This window comes from Ylistrum balloti, unplaced genomic scaffold, assembly GCF_031769215.1.
Source record: "Ylistrum balloti isolate Yb309-2 unplaced genomic scaffold, AGI_CSIRO_Ybal_v1 Utg371552, whole genome shotgun sequence".
Taxonomy (NCBI): Eukaryota; Metazoa; Mollusca; class Bivalvia; order Pectinida; family Pectinidae; genus Ylistrum; species Ylistrum balloti.
Genome location: NW_026782798.1, coordinates 168,465 through 186,958, shown reverse-complemented (window position 1 = coordinate 186,958; position 18,494 = coordinate 168,465). Strand labels below are relative to the sequence as shown.

Sequence of the window (18,494 nt, the reverse complement as noted above, 5' to 3'; positions counted from 1 at the left end):
GGGACAAAATTAGGGTATGGGGTCACCTTAACCTGCAGGTTACGTGATAGAGATGTTCAATATAATGCAGACATTATGTCAGGATAAAGGTTGTCTCTATGGCCACGGTGGTAACAGAGCAATGTATGTTCTGTATCGGGAGCCCACCTGTTCTTAGAGATGTCATGAGGGACGCAATTCACAAAAAGAGACACGTTTCTCTCCTGACTGTCTGTCTATCCAGAGAATCCTGTCCAGAGAGACCACTTGTCAAAATAATCCTTCTTTTCTGTAAGACAACCTGTCATGAGAGACAACATGTTAAAAAATTTGACATGTCCTGTGAGACCATGTATAGAACAAGACCACCTGTTTTTAGAGACCATGTATCCAAAGAGACCACCTGTCCTGAGAGACCATGTATCCAAAGAGATAACCTGTCCTTTGAGACCAGGTATCCAAAGAGACCACCTGTTCTGAGAGACCATGTATCCATAGAGATAACCTGTCCTTTGAGACCAGGTATCAAAAGAGACCACCTGTTCTGAGAGAGAATATGCTTTGTTAAACTTACTATATACAGAAAACCTCCAGTCCTGAGAAATCATGTGCCCTGTTAGAGACCAACTGTCCCATTAGAGAACCTGTAAGGAGAGACCACCTGTAAAGATAAACCACCTGTAATAAGAGAGACCACCTAATATCAACACAGTTTTCCTTACAGAATTTAATATATTTGGTCTCTTGATACAGGGTCTTCCTATCGATGCTGATTCAGCAGATTTTTTACCTACAGGGGATTTACCAATCTACAGTTTACAACTTTCATTGACAGTTCACAAATTCCATGTAACTCTAGAATCAGAATGAAGGTTAGATCTCAGAGGAGACAGATAGCCAACTTCAAAATAAACTCTCACCATCAATTAGCATCTCTTTAAGATTTTTTTTTGTTCTGGGAAAGAACAGTTCTGTATATCAGTCAGAATTTCTTGCCACCTTTACCGAAAATGTCAAGTTGGTTTTCCCTCATTCCCTCATCCCTGTGTGTAGAATTCCAGATGAACCTTAACGATAACAAGCAAGTAATTGGCTTTCTATCTGGGATTTTGTCTGGCCGATACAAGTGTCTTCTACCCCAACATGGAACAGACATGATATGCTTACAAATTAGTCTTGTAAAGACAAAAATAAACACTTGAATTATTGTTTTTGCTTGAAAGCATCACACACAAATTGATGGAGAAAATGTTGAAGTAGGTTCCGTGTAGATCTGGTTATCAGAACACCATGTAGGCAGGGTTATCTACATATATAACATGCAGAGTTGGAGATTCTTATTGACAGGTTTCTCAATTTGTCTTCGCTGCTCTTCATTTATTTTTGTAGGGCCTGAATAAGCTGATATCGAGGTAAATTAAGACTTATCAGGTCAGAGTAACCAGCTCTTGGGCTTCTACATATATGCATATTTAAGACATATAGGTTATCATTCACACATGTTTTAGGGTCTTTTTATTTTATTTCACAGAGCGCTGTCACTATTTTAACCTACAGGATTATACTTGAGATAACTTAGTTGGTTACTTTTAATTAACAGTAGAAATGAAGTATAACCTAGTTAAAGGGGTCATGTTAGTTCATTTGGTAATCATAACCTCAGTTAGGTGTATGATTCAACACTCCTTATCTGTGATGACTCGTTTTCTTCTGGAAGCTCAGAAACTGACAAATCTGCTGTCGTGGTCATGACCTACCTTGGGCAAGATACTTTACCCTAATTGCTGTGGATTGCATGTGACGGCCCTCCCTTTCGTTGATCAGTGAGGTAGTCACCAGCTGCAACAGGAGCCTCTGCCTCAAAATAACTTAGTGGTGGGCAGGGCGATACACCCAGCAAAGAAATTTGAAAAATAGTTGCTGAAATGTTAAAGTTATATAAATCATTAATGCTTTCAAGATAACATTAGACAAAACACCATGCTGTGACCCTTCTCATAGAGGTCACCTTCAAATAGCAAATACCTCTATCAAGAGGCCACTACCATTTATTAGAAACATTTACATAGAGATCACCACCATGTCAGAATGTTTTTTTCTTTTTCCAAGACAGATATATTTATGTAGAAATGATGAAAAATACTTTCTTAACATTCTAGAGAAAACATGTTCAGACACACCACAGAAACATATGCTTGAATCCCATGCAGCCCCTTTTACAGAGTATTTACCTATTTCAAAATTTATGTTTGTACCTTTTGTTCCTGAAAAGTGGCAGTTTAAATTACCAAAGGTTCTAATAAGTTATTAAAACCTTGATATATTTACACAATTCTGATATCACAACTATTGATCTTTGATGGTCAGACATGTGACAATTCCGGAAACGTCGATAAGAAATAATGTAAGGCAACTAGAGATTTGCTGAGCAAATATTGATATAGTAATCACAAGACAATGGCACTCAATGAAACATAATTTACACTCTCTGTTGTATTTACATTCTATTCACATCGAGCGAAAATCTGCAGACTCCTCGGAAACAGAATGACTAGTTAGCAACTTTTAAGGGAGAATAAATCAACATTTCTCATTACTGTGAAAATCAATGTGGAAAAGAAAATTACCTTTAATCATGAAATTGATTGTAAAACGACCATTACCTACAACAGATGCTGCTGCTGCTGCGGTAAGGCATTCAGGTCAACGATTTCTCTTCTGTTACCTGAACGATCTACTCACCTGTCAACGTAAATAAGGTGCAAACTAATTTAACTTTCCCCGGTTTCTGTTATAATTGTGAATTATCAGGGATTTTTTAGGGAAATCTTACTGATAAAAAGCCTCAGACATTTTTTTCTCTTGATGGGAGAGTTAACAAGAATTGTGGGGCTTCACAGTCGGGAGTCTCTTCTCTTCTGCACGCAGACAGCCTGGAGCATCGTCCCGGCTAATTAACAATGCGGTAATTCACAGCTTTTTTGCATAGGCTTAGAAACAACTTCACATAAAAAACTGCTCTAGCAGAACTGCTCACTACACGCATGTAAATTTTCCGATTTCAGAAGTCGTCTGAGGCAATTATTTATCGTAAGCTTCAAGGTCATCTTACAAGGTCATTGTAACAGATTATACTTAGAGTCCTTTGTAAGGAAATGATTACAGAAAATATTTGGAATTATTATCCTTATTTGATTTCCCGATAGGGGAAAAATATTATTATACTAAATGTTATCTTGTTGATGAAACATAGTGAAAAAATATTTTCTTCTAGATAGATCTATGTATATGAAAGTGTATCATCCACAACACTACACAGGTTACAATCACTTTCACTCTGGTAACCCCTGTAATTTTGTGGATGAAAGGATGTTGACTACAAACCTTTCCGCTATGCATATTGTTTATTATGGCATTGAGTCCAATTGGAAGGCATCGTTTTTTAAAATTAGAACAAATTTGATAACTCATCTTACTGGATGTAAAACTTTTAATAACTCAATTTTTATGAGTACTTTTTGAATAAGAAACCTGTAACTTAGCAAAAACCAAAATTACTTTTATTTTATACTCCTTACTTAACTTTAAATTTTCCTTTGTCGTTAATCCAGAAAATTTATAATTTGCATATTTTCTTTGATAGAAAATTTCCTGTAGGGAAAATTCAGAGTGAAAACATCATGTGACAACAAGTCAACAGTTTTGATTTAGTTATAAATGTTAATTGAAGGTGTATTCTCTTAAAGTTGTGTGTGTGATCCCTATCATGAACCTGAAATAGAGTAGAAAATTGAAAGAGCTAGCAACTTGATATCACTAGAGAGCAAAGCTATATTACAGAGCAGATAGCAGAGCAGACGGCCACAGTGTATTATTCTCTGCAGTTGACGATATCTTCAGCCACTGGGTCTGCAGTAGTTATGGTGAACTATACCTGCAACTCAGTGAAAAAGATAATTAATTCTTACATTGTTTTCCCTTTTTTTCAATTTGTCTTCATCTGTTTTCTTCTAATAAATTCTAAAATAATTCTGATGTATTTGGCAGCAGGGGAAAACCTAGTGGCCATAGGACAAAAATTTGCCAAACATAAAAAAAAATCTTCAATTTGATGCCAAATAAGCTGGTGTCCCTAGAGGGCGAGGTTGAATCACAGATGACGTACAACAATAGCAGGCATTGACAATGGCGACCGTTATTGTCACTTAATGAATCGCGGCCGTAATCCCGTTAAATTTTCTTCATAATGAGAATGCAACCGCACCAAGCTCAGGTCATACCATAGAAACAAAACTTTGGTCATAACACAGTTGGACGCAATCAGAGATTTGATAGCCTGGGGATGAAGTTCTGATGGACGACGGATCTTATGCATCAGCAGTTTAGAGGTGGGGGGTAATGAATGACAATTTTCACAGTTAAATATGATGAGGCGACGCCATAGATACTGCTAGCTGCATCTCATTTTGAGAGTTTGGACTGGTCTAATACACACAAAAAAGGTGACCTTGTGTCACGAAATAAGTATTGAAATGAGCTTTTGGGAATAGGTTGATATCCATGCCATTTAATGGTTCTTGGCCGCTTTAGATTTGTATAATGCTAATCCTACCAAATCAAAATTCCTAGTTAAACAAGCTACCCTCAAACATAGTCATTTCGACAGATCTTGTGGTGCCAATTAAATGAGGGGAAAAAGGAAAATGTCTTTTGTCTAAGATCCACTATTTCCGATGATAATGAATTGAATAGCTAATGAATCAGCTGTCTCTTGGCATACGAATTGGTCATGGAACAGTGTCCAGGTTTGAAGACTATTGACTTTTAACTTATCTGCAGGTATGGGAAATGTATTATTACCAAGCATTTCTTTTTTCTCCAGTATTTTTTATGGAGGATAGAATCATGAAATGTATTTTTGTATACATTAATAGTTTTTTGCAGTATGGAGTAAATGTCCTTAGGTATGCTATATACCTAAAGGATTACAGCTGGGTCGTTAAGGTGACGGGGCACCTGTGATTACCGGATCAAGTGTGATTAAGTCCTGCAGCATAACAATTGACTACTATGATATCCTGTCCCAGACAGAGAACCATTTTCTGATCTGCTAACAGTGTCAAAGACTGCAAGGGATTTATTTCAACGTTTATGGATTATCTGCTTTTTGATGTCATTTTAAAACCATTTTAAAGCATATTTATTTCCTAACTGCATTTTGCATCCGATTTTCATAACCTTAATTGTCTCGTCTGCAACACATTTTATTGCCTGCACTTCTGCCTTAAGTTAGGGTTTCTAGGGTGACAATTGTGATAGACGTTCGTTCATCATCTCATAAAGATTCTGTTTGTAGTTTGAGCACAATCAAAATAAAATCATTTGGAGTAGAAATCACAAAATCATAGTAATTTTCAGGAGATTTTAAATGACAAGCGAATACAATAGATAACAACAAGGTTGTGAAGAATATTTTTCTGTTTGTACAAGTCTTGTTGACAGTGTAGAGTCATGTAATCATCTTCTCAATAATGGGGATTATTAAGTAACATATTGAAAGGAGACTCAAGATTGCTAACGTAAACCTAATCTATTAGTATCTCCCGTGTGGATTGCTGGATGTTTATTTCGTCATTATGACATCTCAAGCTGACTAATTGAAAGAGGACACCCTTAATTAAGTTACATCTAACACCAGGAAGCAGGTGAGAAGTGTCCCTCCATCAAAGCCAAGGTAGATTTTACGGACAATGTCCATTCGTCAATATTACTTGTCCATAGGGCTGATCCATTGTGGCCTAACTGTTACCCTGACACCCCCTAAGGGTCAGACAGACAACGTGTTTGTGCCCTATTGTACACACCTATGTAGGGCCCTCCCAAAGCTTTTGTCCAGTTTTACTAAGCGTCCCTCCTACTGGTTTTACGCTATTGTGATCAGTTTTTGGTTATTCAGCAACTTGTTTGTCTACACTGGTCAGTTTTAAGTGGCAGTCACCTGTGTACCCTAATTTAACTGTTTTGTCGCCCCAGGAATGAATTTATTTATTCAACACCACCCGGTTTCAATAGGTGAAAAGATAGTCATTTAAATGGCATAAACTTTTGATTGGCACCCGGAAATTTATCACATGCCAATTCTGTTATGTTTGAGACTGTAATCATTGATTTTAATTCGGACATGAGTCAAGATATCAAGGTCTGATAGCGTTGTCCAGATATTACTGGACTTAGCGTTCTCCTGGGAAATATACAAGGCCAGAATTTATAGCAGGTCAGTTGACAAATTTTCTAAGGATATCTGCAGGAAGGATTATAAACAGTGCTGTTTAAATCTTGCTGGACATCTCCTAATAAGGTAAACCCTATATTTGAAATACTATAACTTTCAGATAAATGTATACAGGAAGTTCTAGCTTACTGTATATTACTTTGAAGCTTTGACCTTTGGTATGTAAGAGGCAGGAGCTTTTAGTTCATTGGAAGTTTTTTAATTTGACTACAATTGTTGACAGCACATCAAGTATTTTAGCCCATTAATGACCCACTCTGATGTGAATGTCAGCCCTTAAGATCTAAACCATAGGAAGCTTGAAGTGTTTTTTTGAACAGTGTATGTTATGAAACACTGACATAGTAATGCATTACATGGTCTTTGACAATTTGTCTGTGCAATATGTTGTAATCATGTTCTTGACAATAGTCTTCAACGTCTCACATTTATAACTATTTTATCAGAAACTAACTTACACAAATTGACATTAAATTGTTTTATTGCCATTATGATTTAGCACTAACAGCAAAAAAATGATGTCTTAATTATGAACAGAAGTATACCCTTCTGGTTCTCTCATATCGCATAGCACTTTGAACTTCTAATACACCTGTTCACACCTAAATTGGTTGTTTGATACAGGGATGACATGTGTAATGCATTTATCCTCTTGTCAGATTTCCTATGAAATATACTTCCCTTTGTCCTGTTACATGTGAAATGTACATTACCTTTGTCAGATTACACCTAGAATGTATATTGCCTTTGTCAGATGCTGCTCTTCAGATCTTGTTTGTCTGCTGGTGTTTACACATTCATACAAGCCAGACAGGCTGTGATCTTATACCAATTCAAAACATTAACACTTGATCTGACCTTCCTAAGTTTAGCTCCCTAATTCTATTTTGGCAAGGTCAGTGACAATGAAATCATTTCCACCTTTGATCTAGAATAGTGATATTTGATGGTCATATTTGTCTATTTTTATTACTTTTATTATATTCTCCACCACGATTCTGTACCTTGTTACTGGCTTGTACAGTAATATGATAAGGTTGAAATGTTTGAAATTTCATTGTTTTGAAATGAAATGTGAATAATGCATTCTTTTCCAAACAAAAAAAAACATCTTTCTGTTTTTAAGTCTGTCAACTGTCTAAAACAACCATGAAAACTTTTTGAAATACAAGGACATGTTTGCATATAATTCAAAATTGATGTATGGGAGTTAATTCAAATCATTGTATGATGTCACCTGTCTTTCATAAGATACTTCCCAACATATAACCTATAAACTACCTATTTTGTACAGCTGTGTGGATTAGGCTGTCAGGTTAATAAGTGTATTGTATTGTACAGGGACATATAAGAGTCGACTGAGTGCATTGTGAACTCGGCAAGTATTTCAGACATGCTTTAAAAAATATGTAATTGTTCAATGAAAAAAAAATGGACTGTGACTGAGTGCATATAAGTGGAATATAGGTAAATACTTGTCTGTATCAAGTTACGTACCTGGGGTGAAAAAGTTGTGTTAGGAGTCAGTGGGTGTGACATTGATACCTTCTAATATATATCAGTATATGGTGCTTCACCTTGACATAGTTTTTGGTCGATATCATGATCAAAATTGAATTATCTGGAATAGAACCAGAAATTCCATTGTATGATTTGTAATGAAATGATCAATTATTATCTAGAAGTCATATTGTCTGATATGATAAAATGAAATTAAAAACATGGATGCCTTTATGATTCAATAAAAGAAAAAATATTTCATTACCCTATGAAATAGATGTTAGGTTCTAATCATGCCTGTTATCATTGCAGATATTGAAATTATTATATTCAATTCCAGAAACAGATGCATCATACCAAATTTAGGATAATTGCGAAGATATTCAGTACATCATTGATCGCCTTGAGCTTGCCGTTATGATTTGTCTGCTTAAAATTTACTGGTATATAATTGAAGATTTGTTTGAAATATCTCCACCCATATGCTTGCCTGTGGGGTTTTCATATTGTAGTGACAAGAGAAAACATAGGAACTACTCTGCCCTACTCAAATACTTAAAATAGTTCAGGAAAAATAATTACAAAGATTTGTTTTTTTTTTTAGATTTGTGAGCAATTTACAGAAATTTGCAAATTTTATACTTCATTGATACAGAAACTTTCTGCTTACAATTCATAATTGATTGAAAGTTTATGATGTCATATTTGCATGACAAATGCATTGAGATTCTAATGTGTGTGGTAACCAACAGAGGTTCAATTGTTCACAAGAAGAAGTTCCAATGTTCATAGAAACAGGAGGTTTAAATGTGTACTGTAAGACTGTAACCAGAGGTTCCGTTGTGTATGGTAACCAAAGGTTACTATGTGTATGGTAACCAGAAGTTCCAACTAGCATGGTAACCAGACATTTCAATGTGATTAACAGGAAGTTTTGATATACATGATATGATTTCAATGTATGTTTTAACGAGAATTTTCAAAGTATGCTTATAACCAGAAGTTCCAATGTAGTGAATGTATGTGTGTCTAATGTGTGAGTTTCTTATCTATACAGATTGTATAGAGATTCAAAATTTATAAGGTTTCAAAGTGCAGACACTGAAGTGTCCTGACTACAGAGGTCTGACTTACACAAGTATACAAACGATGAAAATTCTTCAAACGAAATTCCTTTGTATAGAATACTGATGATGATTCTATTGACCAAATGTGTGCCTTTAAAATGACAACAAACAGGAATGTCTTTCATTGGCATCTGTTCGTTGTTTTAATATTGACTTAAAGGCTTTATAATGTTTAGATTAGAAAAGTGTCCAGCCAATTTCTGAATGAAATCAAACACAGCAACAACTGGGTGTGAAATGTAAGTAAATTACTGGACAAAGTAAGTAATATATCTTATTTAAATAGCATTTTGGCCATTTCATAGATCTTTTAAGGTGGCATACCACCAACAAACATACTATTGTTATTTCTAAAAATGGGAGAGTTCGCAGCTGATGGTACATGAATTTAACCACCTACGAGTTTGGTTCAAAACTGTTAAAGGTAAATAAAATTCCTTTCAGAGGTCAGAAGCATTCCTTTCTATTAATAATGGCAGTAAACTAAGGCCCAGCAGTTTTGTTTTTCTGAGGAAATCATTGTTTTTCTATACCTAGTACATGTTGTTTTTGTTGTTATGCAAAAGTCAATGTACATACATGAACTTAACAGGTGCTCGAGTATAATCTCTTTGAATCGTTATTGATGTGAAATTGATCTGACTTTATCTTGATTGACGTTAAAGTTGCTACTGTGTTAAACAAACGTGGAAATTATACAAATGTTAAATACCGTTACATCTGTGAGGGTGAAACGTTTTAGTAAAATTGACAAAAGTAAAAGTACATGTGTTATAATTACTTCAGATTTTGATAGCTACAAAGTTCTGATTGTCTCGCATGTTTTTCTCTATATTTAGATATTAAAAGACTCATTTTTTAAAATAAATGTTTCCATTTTTCCCTGCTTGAAAAGCTAATTGCACAGTTGTTAGTTTCTCACAGGGAAGAAAAAACAACAGAGCTCTTCCTGTGTGGCTTAGATGCTCAAGGTCAGAACTGAAACTCTTGGAAATAAAACATTTCAATTTTTTTGTTGAATCAATTTTCTGGTGGGAAGTTTTTGATATCGACCTTGTCTCCATTTTAGGTTTTTTCAAAAGGATTGTCAGCTTCATAAGTTGCAAATTGAATCAAACTCTCACTTTTTTTTTCTCAAGTTTAACCAGAATTATGTAGGTATTTATATGACTTTTCCAGAAATGATTTTGAGTCCTAATCCATTTGATTAAAGTTGATATCTTGAAATGATTGAAAAATTTAAGTTGATAGGCCGCAAACCTAGCAGTGCTTAGAGTTGTTTCAATAATTTTAAAACTTCATCAGAATTAAAAACAATTTAAGGTACATATTATCTACTGATTAGGTCAAATGAGTTGTGTAATGTTTTATGGTAGACTTAAACAAAATTTCATCATCAGAAGATTATTTTTTACTGTACAGAGGGTAGTACTTTCCAATATCTTTTTTCTACAATGTTCAAACTGTTGAGTCACTATTCGTTTTATTAGATCAACTTTTATCAAAGATGTAAAATATTGAATTAAGGAAACAGTGGGGAAGAAAGATCATCTCATACAATTTTATTGATATAATTATAGAAAAAACATCTTCAAAGGAACAAACATATATTGATTTACGATAGAAACCTTTGGTATAAATTCAAAATTGCGCCAAATGAAAAATCAATAGGAGCAAAGTTTACTAGTGTAAAAGAAATTTATAGATAATGAATGAAGTCATTTCTTTTAAATTTACTGATATTTTACAGTACATTTACAATGCTTTATAAGGATATGTATTATTTACAGTCATTTTTGTGTGACTTTGATGTCAAAAAAAATCATCTTTGATTTACAAATAATCACTTTCTTTTGACATATTAATTTGAAACTGGCTGTAAGTTAATAGCCATATTATTACAGCTGAAATTATCTTCATCATTATTTTCTAAATTTGAATTGACAATTCTTCTTGTGAAAGGATTTCTTTGGTGTTGCATTAAGACATGTTTATGTCATTAAAATCAAGTTTGTCGAAAAAACGATAGAGATGCAAAGTAGTCATGAATCAGTAATGTTGGAGCATAAAAAACATTATTAAAAAATTTTGTAAAAAAATGTTCATGAAATCAATTCAAACCCTATGGGTGCTTATGTTAGAAATTGTAATTCAATTATATGCTGGAGTTGCCCGATCGCTATCTACCTATCTAGGACCTCATTGTACCCAGTTTGGTTTCTAAAGGAAGACATCCCTTTTGTGATGTTGTCAATAGATAATTAACTTTTCCGTTAAATTTTTATTGACAGGTTTTTTAGTAAGTGTAGAAAAGTTTTGTGATAAATGAGTTATTTCAACCGGCCATCTAGAATTACACATGCCTACAATTGATCTACAAACTGTGACAGAATTATTTAAATTGATCCAAGCATGTAGAATTTGAACACGCAATGTCGATGAAAGTGGGTTAGTTATATATGTCTGCTCAAGGTTAGAGGCTACTTTCTGTCCATAGTACAGAGACTATTTAGAGAATTATTTGTACTTTTAGATTCAAACATTTTTAAAGACTATCAAGATGAAATAAAGTATAGTAGAATGTTTCCAGATCATCTAAACTATAGCAAATTTATACTCGTCTAGACACTAAGTACTTTTAGCCTTAACACAGACAAATCCTAACGACCAGTATCATTATCATCGTTTTCATCAAAGTAAAGATGTCGTTTTAATTCATTTGAGGCCAAATACCAGAGAATTATAGAAAACACCTGTCTCATTTGAGGAAATTAGCCTGTCCATGAGTTTTAGAATGAGGAGGTCAAACATATGTAAAATGTTCTTCATTACTATCATAGAGTGAGACCACCTGTCTAATTAGTGATAATTAGGTAATGCTTATTATCACAAATACTATCTGATCAGGGTCGATGTCTGCTTTCTCTTTTTTCAATATAGCCCATTGATAAAAACGTTGATAGGACCCAGAATTTGATTAGATAAGCAGCGCATTAATTACATCATTTGATTGGACTGTGCTAATTTCTATGGCAACTGTTCAAAGCAAGCAAGAGGGCTGAGGTTTGGGAGGTAGTAGAAGATTTTCCAATATTTCTCAATAAACACGTCAAATTTCTGACATATATGCTTAGTTTGCACTTTCGTGTTTTTTATTTTCCTTTTTAAAGACATGGTATGAATTTTATAAATTCTGGTTGCTATCGCAGTTGACCTTCAGAAAGGATTTTTGCAGATTGTTTGTACAGAGATGGCCTCTAAGTGAAAGTTTACCTGTGTTTGTCACTGGTAAGAGGACATTGTTTTCTAAAAGGTATATGGTACATTTGCCTGGGACACTGTTTGACTTTGCCAGGTTTTTCTAGAATTGGACTTAATTTGAAATCAATGTTTGAATCATTCTGTCCATTTACCTGGTACAAGTCACTAGTGATATAGATATATCATATGGATAGCTAGCTGTGGAGATACCTAGTGACGTCTTGTTGGCATATCTTCGCACTTTACATCATCATGCAACTCTTTCTAACCTTTGACAAAAGATAACACAAATGTTCATAATTTCATTGGTTATGAAATAATGATATACTTTAAAATGTAAGAAAAATCATGTGAATATTTTTTCAGAACCAGTAATAAATTGTTTGCAACATGATAAAATGTCATGTTATAATAACTAATTAGAAAAAGAATTGCAACCAGCTGTACATTGTCCTATTTTAGTATCACAAGTTTTACTTTAATGAAATAAACTTCTGATTTATTTGTCTATATATGTATAAAAATGCAGGTGCCTCGTCAGATGTATTATTTGACTCCGACATGGTTTTTATTTAATGATCTGTGTAGCAGGTTGTATATATATATCCACAAGGTAATGAACCTTGATTTATAAAAGTGTGTGTTTTCTTGATATATTAGATAAAATGGTGTGGTGTCATCAGAAATCTGTTTTGGGGTTTGGATTTATTGTCAATACCCTGGTGAACACTTTGAGGTTATGTCATTATTTGGACTTCGTATAAGATTTACATGTTAGGCTTTTTCCTTAGTTGATAGAAATTCACATTTCTCTGCCAGTTCTATTTTTTCAATTGTACACACATTTCTTACTGTGAAAGAGTTTAGGCCCCTTGGCATCCTAGATTCTTTCACTTCATCAGTATTATTGTGTGTCATAGAATTGATTACGGAGCAGAATTAGAAAAAAGCAATGAAGATGTGTAAAGAATGTGAAATATGGTCTTGAAATGCACTAATTCTTGACTATAATAAACCTTTATATCTATCTGAATGCAGGATTCTCTGGTCTAAATTCCTACTTCCTAATGTTTGTTTTGTTATGATAAGCTGAGATTTAAAATGGAAATTCATTCTTAACAGAGACAGGATATAAGTTTTTAATGTATAACTGTTCTTGTAGAGATGATAATGTTCTTTTGTATATATAAATTGTGACGGATCACATAATAGAGACATTCATAATAGACAACTCATTTACGGATGAGAAATCTACATATGTTTCCGAGGGAAGAGCATCAATTTCATGAGGGAATGATGAAGTGAAATTGTGACAAATTGTATATATAATTCAATTCACTAGAAGCCATCAACAACCATTGAGTGTTTATAGTGCCTGCATGGTGGTAGCTCTTGGCCCTGTGCTGGCGTTGTCATGGCGTCAATCGTCTGACACCCATCCTTCCTTCCGACTTGACATGCACAAGTCAAATCAGTTTCATTGACATTTTATAGGCGTAGCTGTGATGTCATGAAGATCTGACATGGAGATATGTTTTCAAACAAAATTAATTGGTAATTGAATTATTCAAATGAGCAAGCATATTTGATAGCATAAAGAAAAAGGTATAAAAAAAATAGGTCAAGGTCTTTGTTGTCAAAGGTTTTTGGTTTGTTTGCAGTTTTACTACTAGGCCATCGTTGCCTATGTTTAAGGAAGATTTTCATATTCAGATGTCTATTACGTCATCAGTTTTATATCCAGTGTAAACTGTACACTCTATTTGAAACAACAGGAATGTAGCAAGATGACCAAACATGTAAATCTATAATTTTATCCCAAATACAAGCAGGAGAATTGTTCACTTCAGCTTTTGAGTGTGAAAACAAGGTGACTTGTTAAAAAAAGTCACTTCACATTTCTGTTAATACCAGCAAACAACAATTAGTATAGATTTTTCATGTTTCACAGAGTTAACACTTGCTTGCTAATGGATAATTTTGGGATCAGGTTGCTGATTCTGCAGAATTGGTTTTTGGGGTTTTTTTTTTCATTCATTTCTTCTTTTTTTTTATTCCAAACCTTTAAATCACAGTTAGGAGATTGTTTGAATGTTAAAATAGAATTGATAATAGTTATTACTAGAAGTGACATCGCTTAAACTATACAACTCTTAATTATTGACAACAGCTAGGGTATAAACAGTATTTATTGATATGGAACCATCTTTCTGAACTATTAACAGAAATTTCCGTTGAATTACAAATATATAAATGTTTGATATAAAGGCATAGCAGCGAAACTGTTGTGTCATCAGTTTTATCTGGAAAGGCAACTGACATTTCAAACCACATTCTGATCCTCCTGAGGGACTTTGTTATTGGAACTATGAAATGATAAATTTTCATCATCTATAAAACACGGTTATATCTGTTCCTAGTAATGTGATATTTAGTAGTTATTGACTAGAAAAACATCTAGAATTGACTGATGGGTTACGATTTCTTGAAACTTGAATTATGTTGTTGTCTCAAAATCAGAGTAGGCTCGTATTTCACTTGAAACTTAAAAATACCAAATTCTTGATGTAACGTTCTTTATATTTCATGTGATAACTCCACGTTATTTTCATACATTTAAGTTGTGGCATTTATTGTGTTTTATGGCAAAATTATGGATATTTGGCATGTGATTGAATATTCAAATGACTGCAATAGGTTAATAAGCTAATCTACATAATTAATTGTTATCTGAATGACATATCTCATTCTGTTCATGTTTTCAATGTAATTTTAGCTTTTATAGCCGATAACTGACCTTTTCAAATGTTCATTATAACTGCTGTTTTCAATATGAAAACTTGTTTATGCAGAAGTCAGCTAAATCAACCGACCAGACATCGAATAATTTTGTTCTGTTGTATATTTGGTCACTTGATGATCAAACAAGAGGAAGAACCACCATGAGCAAGCAGAACACATTTTCCACATAACATAAAGAAATATTATCAAGTGTAGTCACATTATTCTTAAGAGAGACTTTGTTCTTTCATTTTTCAGGCTCCTAAAGATTTTGAAAGAATTGCCGAAAAACTTCAAGTGCCTGAAAACTCTCAGAGATTTCTGAAAAGTGCCCAGTGTGATGTTTGTAATACGACTGTGTCAGGTCTAAAGCGTGAAGCTATTGCTATGGTACAGACTATCCAACATGCCCAGTCCGATGGTAGTGTGACCACCAACAATCCTGCCCAGGTGGGCTCCGTAAACTTCCGTCCTCAGCAACGAACAGGTTCTGCCTCAGCAAACCCCCATGCAAGGTAAGTTTGGACTTGTCTACTTTTGTAAAAAATTGCCTTTCAACTTTGTTTTTGACTTATTTACTAACATTGATTTAAACAATACTCTTGGAGATGCTTTTAATTGTAGAAAATTTCCATTCAATCTCTGATTTTACAGAAACCCCAATATTTGTGTCTATCACTTAATTGAGTCACACTGTCATTTTGACTGCCTCTCTAAAACCTATTCATGTTGGCTTTTTCAAGTCAAAAGAGCAGAACCCTGTTTCAGGTATCAGCTTTGACTAATTCTTTATGTTGAGGATGACAATAGTTCTACTTCTATGTAAATGTTGGATTGCCAGTCTGTTCAATGGCTGTTCGCAATCTTAAGCATTCAAAGGTTTCTTGCCATAACCACAAAAATTGAATTCTTTAAATCCATATAAGGTAACAGGTACAAAATACTAGAACATGCTGTAGCATTGAGTAATAAAACGTAAACAAAATTGTAAAAACCAGGTTTGACTCCAAAACATTAAATACATTCGTGAGATCCTGTTTCTTCGGATTTACTATAGACACACTTCAATTTCACATCTTTCGCCTTTTAATTGCTGTTCATTTTGACAAAAGACACGATAATGATGGGAGAAAACTACTTGAGCTGTGAAAGGGAGGCACTTTTCTTAATCAATAACACTTTGAATATTTATACTCCTTTTAAGAGATCGCGACATAAATGATCTAGTTTGCTTAATGTAGGCAAAAAGGCGTGGAGCTATTCCGGCAATAAATACCGATTTTTGCGACAGGAGAAGCCACATATCCTTGTGTATTTGTTAGTTACAGCCGATCTGTCGCGGTATAACACTTCATTACGATTGGTTAAGTCAAATATCGGAAAACTTTTCTGAAGTTAATCACCAGTTGGTCTTGTATTTGGATAGAATAGTGCAAAAACACAAACAGCAAAATGAGTCGGTGTCTTAATCTTGTAGTGTCAGAAAGAAACAATATGATAGATCAGAGCACTCAAGTAGCCTCATCAAAAATTCATGTTTCAATTCAGAAGTCAGATCAGTTGATCATTAAGTTTAAGTCTTTTGCACCTGATCAAGATGTGTCACTGTCAGTCTTATGTTGCTCTTCCTTCGACTGCAGAAGATGTAAAACACTTGATGATACAGTAGTAGAATGCACTGTAAGAGATTTTGTCGCTGACTCCAGCTTTTTTTTTCCAGCCTTGTCATATTTCCACTGTTTGATTCTAGGAATTACTGGAATCATGCTGCCGGAATTTGATACTGATCTGTAAATGGTATTTTAAATGATCAAGTTAAAAGCTGAAATCGCGGTAACTATTTGCTCATTAGCATCCTCAAGTGTTCCTCTTTTTTGATGGATTCACACTTGTTGAATGAGCATGGCTTTTACAATTTATTGATGGAAGGAATTTCATGCATAACAGAGTCAAGTCACAGTTATGAAGCAAGGAACTTGGGTATAAGAACCAGACACACTTTAAGCATTTTATTGATTTGAATGTCACATAAAAAAGTGACCCAAATTCACGAAAATGTGTCAAATCCTTTTAAATCAGAAATTTTTAATATGCCTTTGACAAGAAATATATATTGATTTTCAAACAAACCATTCTGCTTGAAATAACAATTAGGAATAAAAGAGAACTTGTAATTGTATCATATGATGTTCATGAAAGAGACAGACTAAGTAGGATTTTTTAAAAATATTTCAAGCTATTTATTGATATTTCCTGCTTTTTATAAGCTTTTTATCCCATTCCTTCTTTATATGGCTTCAATATTGCTCAAAGGAGTTTTCTTGATACATAACCTATCTTGTCGTCCTTCAAACAGATAGCATTGCATAGGGAAAAAATGCTGTCAAAAATTATTTACCAACCAGAAATTATTGATTACACAGTGTACAAATGGATCTGTTTAGAAAGGAGAGCTCATTGAGGTACACCTAATTACATTCTCTTTAATACGCTAGTAGTTCAGGGAATTGTGCCGATACCCTGACATATAGACCTGATGTACTGCCCGCTAATCTGCATACTAAACCCTGTCTTCTTCGACACGTTCATCAATGTATATTTATAACCACTTCTATCGGTAAGTCTCATGAGAGTGCTTGAGAATTTCTTTCGTGTTTGCACAAAATGGCTTTTTCAAGCTGTTTTGGCTCATGAATCTTGGACCCAAATAGGTGTAGTGTGTTTAGTCATACATATTCCATAGTCTTTTAGGTATCGTGTGATGGTATTACTCACGCAACTGTAACATACATATATATATACTCTGTAAGAATGATGTCATACTCACCGTCTTCTCTTGTTACGCATTCTGGCTGGGATTTATTTAGAAGTACTTGTCATTACAATAAAGTTGGAAAATTGATATACAGTATAATAAAAAAGGGGTCTTAATGCTTTTCTTTAAATAGGGAGGAATATCGGACATGCGTAATGGGATTTTCCAATTTGGCTTGCTGATGGTGTAGGGAATTTTGATAGAATAAAAATATGTAGATTACCGCACGATCTTTGACATTTACAATTCAATCTAACAAGGCCATCTGACCTTGTTCAGGTTCTGGATAATAATATCAAACAAGGATTTCAGATTCAGTTGATAAAACAGAATTGGATGATTTAATGTTTAATACATCTCTCGGTATTCTGCCGTTTCGCTGACTGACAGAATATTTAGAGATGAAATTTCCCGGTAAATAAATGTAGAAGAAACCAACATTCATTGATTTTTGAATAGAGTTATTTCCAGCCTGAATGAAAGAGTCAGTGGAGTCAAGGTCACTGAAAAGCTTCTTGACAATATTTTAGCTACTTAGATTTAAACAGTGTACATTTTAGAATTTAATCTTAGAAAAGGTTGTTGACTTTTGAATACTTATTTTGATTTTAAAAAAAGCTGTTGACTTACAAATTGTGATTTTGGTTCAGAAGAAACAGTTTGATATTGCCTTATAAAAGCCTTCAGATGTAAATGGAACCAGGGATTTATGATAGTGTAGTCATAAAATTTTACTGTG

The 18,494-nt window shown here is 34.0% G+C and overlaps 1 protein-coding gene across 1 annotated transcript in view; it reads left to right on the top strand.

Moving 5' to 3' along the window:
* LOC132562946 (kinesin-like protein KIF26B) overlaps positions 1-18,494 on the top strand; it is a 264,719-nt gene that overhangs the window by 138,821 nt on the left and 107,404 nt on the right. Inside the window, exon 5 of the mRNA XM_060227723.1 lies at positions 15,199-15,455. Within this exon, the coding sequence (XP_060083706.1) occupies positions 15,199-15,455 (257 nt within the window). The remainder of the gene's footprint in view (positions 1-15,198; positions 15,456-18,494) is intronic.